A 14580-nucleotide genomic window follows, 5' to 3' on the forward strand; every position below is an offset into this window, starting at 1 on the left:
GTTGTTGTTTTTCAACCTTAAAATTCAACCTTTTTATTCTCAATTGCTTTTATTAGTTTCATTGTTTGTTTCATAAACTTTCACAACAACAATCTCTACAAATTCACTTGCGTATCAGTTAGATTTAATTTAGGTATTCGGATATTAGATTAATTTGGAATCCTCGTGGGTATGACACTTGGACTTGTCAAACGCTATACTACGTCATTCTTGTGCACTTGTAAGGACAGACCACACACTTCGAATCCTGATAAAAATTAGGAATTTATTTTAAAGGTCTCGTTCGAAGCGCTTTATTTTAATATCATCCTCTTGTTTTTAAATGGGTACTCCAGCTACTCATACTCAATAGGCAGGACCCTCTCAGGGTCAAGCAGCATGGGATTATCTATGAGTGGACTTTATTTTTAAACTATAATCATTATTTTCAAGGATGGAAAAATATGCATAATGAATTCTTGGATTATTAAGTTATTAATTACTTACAAATGTTTAATATAATATTTATATGGAAATATTGGATTTATATTCAAATAATTGTGGATTTTGAATATTTTAAATGGATATATGCTATATTTTGAGAATGATTATTTATACTTGGATATATGTTGAGTATATGGGTTGTGGGAAGAGTTTATGAAATGTAGATTGAGTTGTGGATTAAGCCTGTTTGAAGTGCTATAGGCACTCCCTATGTACCTCCCCGAATATGGAATATTGGAATAAGATATATGGAATTTTGTGATACTTAGATATGTTGAAACCTGGGCACCCTTGACGGGGTGTTTCATAGACCCATAGCGGGGTTAGTTTGCGCACGTAGGATATGTCACAAGCACACGAGTATTGAGGATTCTGCTGTACGTGCTGGTGGGCCCAGTCCCCCGGTTGGATGGCTCTTTCCCTAGCCACATGGTCAATTGAGGATTCTTCCATGTGTACTAGTTAAACAGTCCCCCGGTTGGATTGTTTCCCTGGTACAAGTTTGGTAAAGGTCATACTTATATATATAGATATATATTATATTATATTATATTATATTATATTACTCCCACCCGCAGTGGGCTGTTAGTTAGTTTACAGTATTTAGAGCTCAACAAAAATTCCTCCCACCCTCAGTGGTATATATACTAGAGACGGAAAAATGACCTCTGAGCTGCATGGACCAATTATCTTGCTTGTTCTTAATTGTTAATGTTAACTAACTATACGGACCTGAATGTAAAAATAAAAATTACAAAGGTAAAAGTAGAAAATTACATAAATTAAAGAAGCCAAAAGCATGTCTCCCTTTTGAAACTTAAAACACCAAGAATTTAGTGAAGACAAATAGGAAGTAAGGAGAAAAAATAATAAAAGAGAAGAGGGTAGTGGTCTCTGAGAACAATAATGTGTAGGTAGAAGAAGCACCAATAAATCTAGACACCACTTAATGAATCGAAAGACTAGTATGTGTATATATATACACACACACCTATCCTTTCATTCTTATCTGTCGGTGAGGATACTTTCTCGCTCGCCAAGCCAACAAGCATGCTTTTCGAGAGAGTAGTTTGGGAAAGGTTTTGGAATGGGATTGGTGATAGTATACTATTATGAGATTATGGATTTCACTATGGTTTTGACTAAACTATATGTACATATATATAGCTACATCAGTTTTGAATGCATGTCGTTTTCTGCATCGTTTTCTAAACGGTGGGGGTTATATTATGTTGTTTTCAAATGTGAAATAAACTTTGTTTTGTCCACTCACAAGTTTTCTGTTTTGCTCCCTCACCCCCCCCAAGGCAGTAGATAGTCTGAAATCAAGCGGCCGTATCAAGTCGTGAACTCCGAGCCCAAGCTTGTGTAGGGCAAATTTTCATCTATTTTTATGTATGTCGAACTTCGTTTCGTTGTAAATGTTAGACATGCTATGTTATCGCTCATGTTAGGGTTAAATGTAAGGCCAGAGGCCTATTATGTAAACTACACAAATTTACCTTGTGCATGTTGCTGGTTGGTTGATAAATGTGTTTTAACATATTGAATTTTTTTGGAAATGTCCGTTTTTCAAGGGAGACTGTCAAAATTTTGGCAGAAAGTCTCGTCCCTTTTAGTAATGGGCCCAACCACTACTACATTTTAGTCTTTGCGCGACGAAAGGATATTCGTTGCGCAAAAATGATTTTAGTCGCACATCATTATGCGCGACAGAAGTTTCGTCGCGCACAGTCCGTCGCGCAAAGTTCGTGAAGAAAGGATTTGCGCGACGAACAAATGTCATTAAATCGCGCAGATGTGCGCTACGTATAACACCTTCGCTTCAAAAACATTTGGGGACGACCTCATTATCCGTCGCACAAATATTTGTGCGACGAAAGCAGAGGTCGTCGCAAAAAAACTGCGCGACGGAATTGTCCGTCGCGCGAGCTACATGAACCTTGCGCGACGACATCTTATTCGTCGCGCATACACATCTTGCGCAACGAAATTACTCGTCGCGCAAGATTAAAATATATTTGTCGATTTGTTATTTAAATGTTTTTGCGCGACGATTTACGTTTCGTCGCGCAAAAGCAATATATATTATTAAAAAAAAATTATTATTATTTGATTTTTAATTTTGTAAAAAAATAAATTTGGTTTTTTTTATAATTAAAATGAAATTACAATAAAAAAAATTAATCGTAAAGAAAACATCTATTATATAAAATAAAATAAATGTATACAAATTGTAAAAGTAATTATAAAAATAAAAAACTAATCAAATAATGTTCCGAAATCTACATGGTCGTCTGCCACATGCGGCTTGGAGGTATGGGTGTCTGCAGGGGTCGTGGTGTGCTTTGGGATGCTCGGGGTGGGCGGGCTCGGAGGTCGACGCACAAAATTCGGGATTGGAATGCGGACCGCGCGAGGCTGCAGAATCACCGACATCGACCCTCAAGCTCGGCAACTAGCGATGTCAAACAGTCACCTGTTGTTTGCTGCGACGATGACCCGTGATCGGGCATTCCCATCCCCCAATACGTTCCCGGCCTCCTCCCGGAGTCCGATCCAACGTATGCGTCAAAATCTGAAATCCAGCATCATGCGGAGGATCCACAGACTCGATCGGAGTCTCGGGAGGAAGTTGGGAGGCGGACTCTTGAAGAACCAACTGGCTCCTCTCCACCATCGTCGTCTGTTTAACATTACATAAAATATAAATTCAAAAATGCATATAAATTGAAAGTGTAACATAAGAATTAAAATACATAATACTTACATGAAGGACTCGGCCAACTCATTCCCAGGTCGAACATAAGCGTCACCAAAGACGTCGATCTCTGGGAATTTTTATAATTGAACAAGAGAAGAAAAATATTAGTATGAACAAAAGAAATTAATAATAATGACGTATTAAAATTAATAATAATGACGTCGATCTCGCCGACATCTAACTTTTGCGCGACTGGAACTTTCCGTCGCCCCAACTTCGTCGCGCAAAAACAAAATTCGTCGCTCAAAACAAGGTATTCGTCGCGTAAGCGTTGAACTTTACGCGCGAAAATGTAATTACGTCGCGCAAAAAAATATCCCACCCAGGTCATTTTGGCGCCAAAAAATAAAATATCTCTTCTTCTCTTACGCGATTTAAATGTCTTTCCGTCGCGCTAAATGAGGGGACTGTCCTTTTTGCACGACGGATAATTTGTTCGTCGCGCAATGTTGCCTTTAGCGACGATATTTCGTCGCGCAAATGTTTCGCGCTAAAAAATTCCCCGCTTTTTAACTCTGTTTGCGCGACGATTTAAAAATTGTTTTGTCGCGCATATATATTTTGCGCGACGAAAAAGTTTGGTGGCGCAAATTTTCAGTGGATTGCGCGACGAATAGTTGTTTTCGTCGCGCAAGTATGGTTTGCGCGACGAGTTGTTCTTCGTCGCGCAATATTTCGTCGCGCAAATAGTGAAACGTAGTAGTGAACATCAATTTAATGTTGAAAATACGATAGTTGAGAATTCTGAGGAATTCGAGGCAGGTCCTGTCAACTTGGTATAAGAGCATTAGGTTCATTTTCCTTCGATTTTCACGCTTCATTGCACTCTGAAACTAACGATTCTGTTGTTTTCTTTCATATGGAACTATGTCTCCTCGACGTGGTAGGCCGAGAATCCATTTTCCTGAGATGGGGAAACTTGCCCCACCTCCACCTCCACCATCATCACCACCTCTGCCTCCATCTCCATCTCCACCACCTCCACCTGTCGGTGATAGAGCTTGTGAGAACGAGTTCAATTTGCGTCATGTACTCGACCAATTCACCCAAACTGTGACTACGGCTCTGCAAGGGAGGCATAACACTGAAGTTACAAATATCAAAAGGGTCAAGGAGTTGGGAACTCATGAGTTCTTTGGCAGTGTGGATCCTACTGAAGGTGAGAATTGGCTCACCGACATTGAGAGAGTGTTTGAAGTCCTGCAGTGCCCTTATGGAGATCGAGTTCGGTTGGTTGTCTTCCTCCTAAAGGGGAACGCCTATCATTAGTGGAAGACTGTTCGTAGAAGGTATGTTGATCCTATTTCCGTCACTTAGGCTGAGTTTTAGCGTGTCTTCTACAAGCAGTTCTATCTGCACTCATACTAGGGTCTATATCCATGCTGGAATACGAGCACAAGTTCAATGAATTGTCCCGGTTTGCTCTGAACTAATTTCCACTGAAGAAGAGAAGTGCAGACGCTTTAAAGAAGGTTTATGGCTGGATATTCAGGCAGTGGTCACTGCCACCACCTATCCTACCATGAAAGCACGCTTAAGCGCGGACAATGTGGTGAATAAGCTCGTGTTCACTAGGCGTCGCATGGGCGCATCCGACTTTGGTGGACCGAGTCAAGGTCCATCAAAGAAGGTGGATCCAACTCGAGTTTAGCAGCAGTGGATGGTCCAGAGGACGTTGAAGATATAATCCACGTCGTTTCTTTTCATGTCCAAGCCATCAAAACAATTTTTAAAGTCAGCCTGTAACAACAGTAGTCGGGGGTAGGATTTGTTATGTCGGTATTTAGTAATATTGCAACATTTTAAAGTATTCATACGTCCGTTTTATAGAAAAAGCATCATCTAACTCTGTCCAAGGGCCTTCTTTGTATAATTTAAATGATGATTCTTGAAAGAAATAGACGTGGAATTTATTTAAAAAGGCGTTGTTCTCCTACATTGCGATGTGGATAATCATATAAGCGACGGTTTTTCCACATTTGTGTCACGGATAATTAATTTTACGTCGGTGCTTGTGTGATTACTGACATGTAATATACTTTAAATGTCTATTATGTTGTGTATGCGTCATCTTTTACTTTGAGTGCTGCTATTTTCACCTTCTTGTCTATTTTCCCACCCACCTTATATTCCCACCCACCATGTAAATTTGAAAAAACACAATCCTATTTTTCCACCCACCTTTATTCCTAAAATATTCTCTCATTATTAATTCAACCAAAACCCATAAATTGAGCAAAAAATTAAAATAAAAAAAAATACCCAAACAAACCCAACAACCCCTTCCTATTCTTCCTATTCTTCTTCTTCAATCACAATTCCAAAAAAATCCCGAAAACATGCTAAGCTTCAACCCCCTGCCAATCCAAAACAATAACCCTTTGAGTTATTCAACCTAAAACCATACCAAATAACAAACGAAAGAAAAATAAAGAATCAATTCATTCATAGGGGTGGCTGTCGAGAGAAGGAAGGAGAGAAATAAGGATAAAAAAAAGGAGGGAGAGGGTGGATGGGTGCATGGGAAAGATAAGACAGATAGTAGGGTGGGTCTGTTGAAGAGAGAGAGAGGGGAAGAGAGAAAAGTGGGAGAGAGGAGGTGGGGTTCGGATGTGTGGTGGGGCGGTCGGGGATTTCGTCGGGATGAAGGATTTAGAAGTCATTTTATAAAGGGATAAATTTGTCTTTAAAATTTTAAAAATAAGATGGGTTGGGAAATAAGAAAAGGAGGTAGAAATAGTAGCATTCTTTTTAAAATTTTCTCAAAAAGAGAAAGCCGCTTTTTTTTTTCAAAAAGTTAAGTTGCAGAAAAGAAGAAGCCGCAGCCCATAGAGATTTACCACGTTGCCGCGAAGCTGACTTTGGACAAAAAATGTTAAAAAAAATAGAAGAATCTGTGGTGGTTTTGCCAGGAAGGTGGCTCGAAGACTTATTAGAGGACCCCGTCTGCAACCGTTGACTTCACCGTATAACAGACTCTGCCATGAGACTTGTGTCTCTTTCTCTTATGGATTTCAGCAAATCAGACACTAGAGCTGTGAGTTCTTACAGGCCCAGGTTAGACTTTGTTAACATCTCTCTTGATTTCTTTTACATTTGTGCATTGAGCGTTCTGGTTTCCTGTTCTTTTCTGATTAATTACTAGATTTTTACCAAGACTTGTAATTCTGTGGTGGACTTTGGCCTATCAGTAACTTTAAATTATGAGTTCTAGTCTATTTTCTATTATATAAACTCAGGTTAGACCCTCCAACTAATGATTTTGCTAACATCTCTTGATTTGTTTACATTTGTGATTTGTGCATGCATTGGGCTCGTTTAGTGTTTAGGGTTGGATTGGATAGGATAACTCTCTATATTTAAAGCATGCTAAACGAATAAATGAAAACTTTTTAAACAATTTGAAGGTAGAAGATATGGATTATTCTTTTTTTTGTCGAATGAAGATGGATTATTTTTTAAGAAAACTTGATCCCCACAAAATTGTAGGATTTCAACACCTTACAATTTATGGTATTTCTCTATTTTTGTGCATTCTCTCCTGTTTCTGATCCATTGTATTGCTGATGATGTTCTTTGGTTAATTCATATTCAGTTTCAAACATTAGGGATAGTTGAAGAGACTGAGAGATTGTACTTTCATGACGTTGCATGTATTTGGAGTATAATTTTGCAGATTAAATCAAACAGCAGCAGGTAAAATAGTTTATATTTTACAAGAATGATTCGGAAAAACTCACCAAATTGCTTGTTCTAATTACATTGCATTCAGCAGATTGCTTTTGAAATTAATCTCATATTGCTTTGACAGCATGTCCTGTTAATTGGTACAGATGAAAAACTAGCTAGTCAGTCTCCCATGGCATTGAGCACCAATAGAGCATCTTCATCATCTGTTCCTAGAGCTATTCAATGGAAGTATGATGTCTTTCTGAGTTTTAGGGGTGAAACCCGCTTGAGTTTCACAGCATTTTTAGATCAGAAACTGAAAGCTCTAGGAATTAGAACTTTCTTGGATGACACAGATCTTGAAAAGGGAAAATTGATTTCTCCAGAACTGTCCTCAGCAATTGAACAATCAAGGTTAGCCATCATTGTGATCTCTCCAAATTATGCTTCTTCAACATGGTGCCTTAATGAACTTGTACAAGTTCTCAAATGCATGGGAGCGAGAGATGCAATTCTACCAATATTTTATGATTTGGAACCCTCTGATGTTCGAAAACAAAAGGGGAGTTTTGAGAAAGCCTTCAGAGACCATGAAAAACGGTTTGACACAAATAAACTGAAAGAGTGGAAAGCTGCTTTAACGAAAGTTGCTAATCTTAAAGGGTGGACTTCGAAGAATAAGTTAGTATTACTTCTTTCTTAACTCCAACCTTTTTCATAAATGAAATGTTTGACCCTTTCAATCTGTTGTCATTTATTCATGTTAAATATTGTCATGATGCATTTCCGGATTAACAATTTGGCACATAATGATGCCAAGTGGCGATATAACACAATTTCCTGGACTAGTGGAGGTCCGGAAATACCCTGCCAAGGACCTTCTGACGCTCAAGTCAGTAACCTTGTAAATATTAGGCTCATAGCTCGGATGGAGAGGTTGTGATTGTGTACGGTCTATTTATGACGAGGGTTTTATAGTGGTGCAGAGGGTCCTTGTTTAGGTAAGAGTTGTAAAAATCTTGCTTTGTTGTTACTCCAAGCTTAGGAGAGAATCTACGCATAGAGGTCTCCTTAAGCGTATTGAATCTGCAAATCCCTAACGTTCTTAGCTTTCCATCATATAGAGTCTTCGTCCAATTAAAAGAATTAAAATCAGTAAAAGGAAGAAAAATTTTATTACATAGGTCCATCGGCACCCCTTACTATATGGGGGCGGATGTACCATTCAGGTAGGAAAACCAAAAAAGTGTCGCTTTCTATTCATTGTCTATTTGTGATTCGTATTACTATTATCTTATGCAATTGTTGTTTTCTTTCTTCTTCTAGGTATGAACCACAACTTATTGAAGAAATTGTTCAAAAGGTACAAACCAAAGTACCTCCTGTATTCTGGGAATCAAAAAAGCTGGTTGGCATTGAGCCAAGGTTGGAGCATCTATATTTTCTTTTAGATGTCGAGTCTGATGATGTTCGATTTATGGGGATATGCGGGATGGATGGGATTGGCAAGACAACCATTGCAAAGATAGCTCGCAAAACCCTTGGACATAAATTTGATGTGAGCAGATTTTTCAGCGTTAGGGAGGTTTCTGAAAAACATGGTCCTGTCAATGTACAAAGAAGACTTTGTGAAAGCCTTACAAAGAGAACTTCAGAATATTGGGACGAAAATGATGAGGAATCCACGATGATTAACTTCTTAGTTCAAAAAAAGGTTCTTCTCATTCTTGACGACGTGGATGATATCAGTCAGTTAGAAAACTTGTGTGGAAAGAAAAATTGGTTTGGTCCGGGGAGCAGAATCATTATTACAACTGCAGATGAACAATTGCTACTTAAACATGGTGTGGAGATATTTAAGTTGCTGGAATTGGATCCACGTGAAGCTATTCAACTTTTTAGCTGGAAAGCCTTTGAAAGAGATGATCCGGACAAAGATTTTACAGCTTTATCTCGAAGTTTTGCAGATTATGCCGATGGCGTTCCGCTAGCTCTTGAAGCCTTGGGATCATATTTACATAAAAGAGGTCCACAGGAATGGATCAGTGCATGGGAGAAACTGAATGATGGCCATTCGTTGGACAATGACATTAGCAGAAAGATTATGAAAGTACTTAAAATAAGTTATGATGGATTAGATAAAGAGCAAAAAAATATTTTCCTTGATATCGCATGTTTCTTTGTAGGAAAGTGCAAAGAACAAGTATTTGAAATATTAGACAGTTGTGGCTTTCATTTAGATATTGGCATAAAGGTTCTTGTTGAGAAGTCTCTGATAATAATTTCTGATAACATGGTGCTGATGCATGATTTGTTTCAAGCAATGGCTCAGGGGATTGTAGTTCAAGAATCTCAACATCCTGGTGAGCGTAGCAGGTTGTGGCTTTCTAAGGACATCTATCCAGTTTTGAGGAATAGTACGGTAAGAGTTTACATGGATACATGAAACATTGATGAATGCAAACAGACTAGTTACTCTAAAATTGATTTCCTTCTATAGTGACATGTGAAGATGACTTATACTTTATGATATTATTGAATTCACGTGTTCTTATTTTACATTATCAGGGGACTAAATCAGTTGAAGGCATTGTCCTACCCTTTCCTGAATCAAAAGATGCAAAATGTGATCCTCAAGCATTTTCCCAGATGTCTAACCTCAGATTACTCAAAATTCATAATGTGCGCCTTCCCCGAGGACTCACATGTCTTTCTAATTCATTGAGATTTCTTAAATGGAGAGGTTATCCTGAAAAGTCCCTTCCATCAGATTTCGAACCCAATGGGCTTGTTAAACTCAGCATGTGTCATAGTAGCATTGAACAACTTTGGGATGAAGAAGAGGTATAAGTCTACAGCAACTATAACATAACCCTTCTAAAGGGGGGGATCCCACTCCACTATAGCGTGATCTATATGTGATCCATATCGATGTGTAATCGAATCCGTATTATGAATAACATGGATGACATATTGGTTGTCTGATATGGTGTCGATATGGATTCCATTACATTGTAACTGGAAGGGGATCCCCCTTATGAAGGGCACTATATATATATATATATATATACTATAAATTTTTCTGAATCTTATTACTATATGCATTTCTTGTAAATGTTCCAGACTTTTGAAAAGTTGAAAGTCATCAAACTTAGTCATTCACTCCACTTGACAAGAACTCCGAATTGCTATGGGGTCCTAAATCTTGAGAGATTAGATCTTGAGGGATGTGAAAGTCTTGTTGTCATTCACCCATCCATAGGAGTTCTCAAAAAGCTTACTTTCTTGAATCTTAAAGACTGCAAAAGGCTGGAGAGTCTTCCAGATAAGATTGCAATGGAAAGCCTTGAAAGTTTTGTTCTTTCTGGTTGCTCAAGTGTTGAAAAAATTCCTGAATTCGTGAGACCTATGGAGCATTTAACGAAGATTTCTTTAGATGGGACTGCTATTAAACGTATACCACCATCAATTGGATATCTGACTAGCCTTTCTTCATTGGATTTGAGAGATTGCATACATCTAAGTTGTCTTCCAAGTACCATTGGCAACTTGAAGTCCCTTAAAAGTTTGTATGTGTCTGGATGTATAAACCTTGCCGGACTGCCAGAAAGCTTTGGGGAGCTAGAGTCCTTGGAGGAGATTGTTACAAGTGGAACTTCCATAAAAAAATGGCCGTCTTCCAGTGTCCCAAAAAACCTTAAATCGATGACTTCTCATGGTGGACCATCAGAACAAACATGCGTTATGCCAATGAAGAGCCATCATCCTTGTAGTTCGTTCTTGCCTCCTCTCTCAAGGGTCCCTGCTTTAGTACAATTGGATATAAGTGGTAGAAATCTTTCTGAAGGAGAGTTTCCCGTTGACATTGGCTGCTTATCCTTTTTAGTATCATTGAACTTAAGTGGGAACAATTTTCTTAGCCTTCCGAAAGAAATTAGCCAACTTAATACGCTTGAGAACTTAAACTTGAGTGGTTGCAAGAAGCTTCAACATGTTCCGGTCCTTTCGTCGGATAAAAATTTAGAAGTAATTGCAGATGGTTGTACTGCGCTGAAAATGCTGCAGTGTCCATCAAATTTGGACAGATTGAAGTGGTCCTGTTTCAATTTCATCAACTGCATTGGATTGGTTGACCACGAAATACCATTAACTATGCTCAAAAGATACCTCAAGGTTAGCTCTCTCTCTCTCTCTCTCTCTCTCTCTCTCTCTCTCTCATTGTTTGACATTACAGTTTACATACTGTACAGGTAGCACATTGTCCAGGAGATAGATATGAAATTGTAATTCCTGGAAGTAAAATACCTTCGTGGTTCTGCCGTCAAAGAGTGGGTTCTTCAGTAAGTTTACCTCTGAATTTGCATAAACAAAAGTGGATGGGATATGCTTTGTGTGCCCGTTTTCAAGTATTAAAGAGTGGATGGCAGCTCGTTTGTGTTTTGAAAGTCAATGGAAAACAAGAGTACCCTGTGCCTCTATTTGCAGCTAATGTCACACCCTTGTCAAATCATCTTTGGTTCTTCTATGTGTCTCGTGATCTAAGCTTTGGTACAAATTCGCGAACCAGTTATGATCAGTTAACCTTTTCATTTGAAAGCTCAACCCGCAGCTTGGTGAAGAGGTGTGGTGTCCGTTTGGTATACGAGGAAGATCTGCAAGATTTCAGCAAAATAGTTGCTCAATCCAGCGTTAGCATTTCCCCAGAGGAGGAGGCTGTTGATGACCTTCATCGCGATGGCACGTCCAGATCTGTACAAAGTGGGACTATCAAGCGGAGCTATAAAGACAATGATGGGGAGGGACCTGCCGCAAGTGGTAGTTTTGATGAGGAATCAGACTTAAAAAGATCCAAAAACAGATGATTTGTTTGGAACTGCATTGCCGGTCTAATGCTTGAAGGGTGGCAGTGTAGTTTTATAATTTTGTCTCAATTGAAACCTGTTTGTGTTGGCCAGTAGATGTTTTCAGATTTGCTTATGACCGTTTGTATTTTCACCCTGAATTTATGAATTAATTCTATAGTAAATTTGGCTTAGGCCCCGTTTGGGATTGCTTTTTTTCGCCAAAAACCTACTTCACTTTAAAGTTAAGCAGTTTTAGGTGTTTGGTAAAAATAAAATATCTCGATTATTTTAAAAGCGGTGGCGCTTTTGTTGAGCTTTTAAAAGCATGCTATGGGTTCTTTTGAAAGCTTTCAAAAGCGAGATGAACCTTTAATGAATTTTTTTAATTCCCAAAATACCATCATTCATTTTAAAAAATAACCACCTCCACTTCCACATCCAACTCCACCACTTACACTACTACATTCACTACCTCCACAACCACCACCATCGCCACTGCCACCACCACCACTACCACCTCCTCCACCACCATCAGCTCCACCACCATCAACTTCACCACCACCACCACCACCACCTCCTCCACCACCACCAACTCCACCACCACCACCACCACCACCACAACCACCACCACCAACTCCATCTCCATCTCCACCTCCACCACAACCACCACCACCACCACAACCACCACCTCCACAACCAACACCACCACCACCACCATGCTGCCACCTCCACCACCATGCTATCACTACCACCACCTCCACAAGCGTCATCCCTACCACCACCACCTCCACTCCATCACAACCACTACTACCACATGATTAGTACATAACACTTTTAACATCATGTCGATTTTAGTCATTATTCACAGTTACAACAATTTTATATTAAAACTTACCAAAGCGGTTTTGACACTGCTTTTTGTACTAACAATGACACTTTAAAAATATTGTTTACAAACACGAGCTGCTTTACTTTTGACTAATTATTTTCAAAGCACAATGACAACTTTTTTTAAAAATGACAGCAATCCCAAACTGGGCCTTACACTCTTCAAATTCAATTTGCCATACCTAAAACCCTTTCACTTTTTGTTCCTATAAATAATACCCAATTTGTATAAGTAAAAACTCATGACTAGGATCCAACTCAGCAAGTTACCTAATTAAGCATAAAATCTGATTTATTGTACTTTTCAGATTCCAAAAATACCCCCAACTAAGCCATTATTGCATTTTGTATATTAATGTAGGAATCAATATGGAAACAGTTTTTAATTGGATTGTATATAATGACAGATGTTGAATTTGGAAAGATCTTCAAATGGCTGTAATGGATGTAGGAATTAATTTTGAAACATTTTTAAAAAAAATTAACAATAAATTCAAATTTAGGTAATCGATTTGTTTAATAAAATGTTTATGTTATTTTCTTTTTATGAATTATACATGACTACTAATCTACTTTATAATTGTTTATGAATAAAACTGTACATACTAATTATGTTGAAAAAATAATGTAACTATTACTTGTTTGTTTTATGAAAAACATAATTTACCTAGTATGAAAAGTGTACATAATTATCTATTCCAAATAATGTACCTATACACATTTATAGGTATATTGTAAAATAATTTACTTGTGAGTAAATAATGTACCTATATTTTATATAAATTATTGTGCACCTATTTTTAATTATGAAAAATATACGCAATTACAAAGTAACCGACTTTGCTTCTTTTTTTTGGGTAAATAATATACCTATATTTTATATGTATATATTTATATTATATTTTTCATACGTACATTATTGGATATGTAATTTACAGATTTTTTGTTTGTTTGTAATTTTAGGGGGCGAGATGTGAGAGGGAATGACAACTAAAAGAAATGGGGTGATTGATATGCTATTAATAGGGAGTATATTAATTACAATTATGGCAGTTAATGAAATGCTTGAAATAAATTATAAATAAAATATGAAGTTTAGTGGCAATGGTGTAAAAACATAGAAATACTACGACCTCTTATATCCTACTAGTCATTTAAATTTGAAATTGGGTTTTACACATAGATTTATAGAGTGATGGGTATATGTCTAGGAAATAGAAAATGTAGGGATCTATATTGAACAATCTTATGTAGCTTTTACTAGATTAAAAAAAGTGAGATTTTAAAATTAATATTTGTGTGATCATATTCATAATACCATGTCGTCCAAGTACTGTCTAAACACTAGACGGTAAGTTCATTTTTGCTCATCGACTTTATTCTGGGATATGGGCAAGTGCATTGACTACTATCTTTGCCTTTTTTAACAGAAAAATAAGGCACTCAGGAAGGTCTCCGAGTGGTGTTAACAAATTCAAAAGTAAACAATTAGAAGTTGATTGCAAACTCTGATTGTTCTTCCATTGACAAGAATAATTTTTGAACTACTTTGTGGAGTATAGAGAAAAAAGCGAACCCCCTATGGAAGAAGATGAAAGAAAGCGATTTGGGTATATGAGAGTGGGTATCATGCCCACCAAATGTTCGATATAGTTCCCCAACCAAGATATCGACATTGGTTCAGTGAGCTTTATTAATGTTCTTGATTAATAACAGAAAACAAGATGGGCTCCCCATATTCAAGCCTATTTCGATATTTCGCTGTCAAATTTCTGATGCAGAGGAAATCCTTCATTTAAAATATATCATTTTTGTTTCCTCTCTCTTTTTTATTTATTTTAAATTTCCTCTCTTTGTTTAAATATTCCTTTTGCTTTTCTTATTTGGTTATATTACATGATTTTGTTTCATATGAACCCTCCATATAGCAAA

At 37.6% G+C, this 14580-nt stretch overlaps 1 protein-coding gene across 1 annotated transcript; it reads left to right on the forward strand.

The window, feature by feature from the left end:
* The first annotated feature begins 6098 nt into the window (after nucleotides 1–6098).
* LOC103336168 (TMV resistance protein N-like) lies at nucleotides 6099–10685 on the forward strand. The gene is given in 7 exon segments (XM_008239195.3): nucleotides 6099–6304; nucleotides 6843–6943; nucleotides 7081–7597; nucleotides 8243–9338; nucleotides 9485–9760; nucleotides 10040–10506; nucleotides 10508–10685. Coding segments are annotated over 5 exon segments (2364 nt in total). The 5' UTR covers nucleotides 6099–6304; nucleotides 6843–6943; nucleotides 7081–7106; the 3' UTR covers nucleotides 10542–10685.
* The last annotated feature ends 3895 nt before the right edge of the window (nucleotides 10686–14580 follow it).

This window comes from Prunus mume, linkage group LG6, assembly GCF_029339155.1.
Source record: "Prunus mume cultivar Tortuosa linkage group LG6, ASM2933915v1, whole genome shotgun sequence".
NCBI classification, from domain to species: Eukaryota; Viridiplantae; Streptophyta; class Magnoliopsida; order Rosales; family Rosaceae; genus Prunus; species Prunus mume.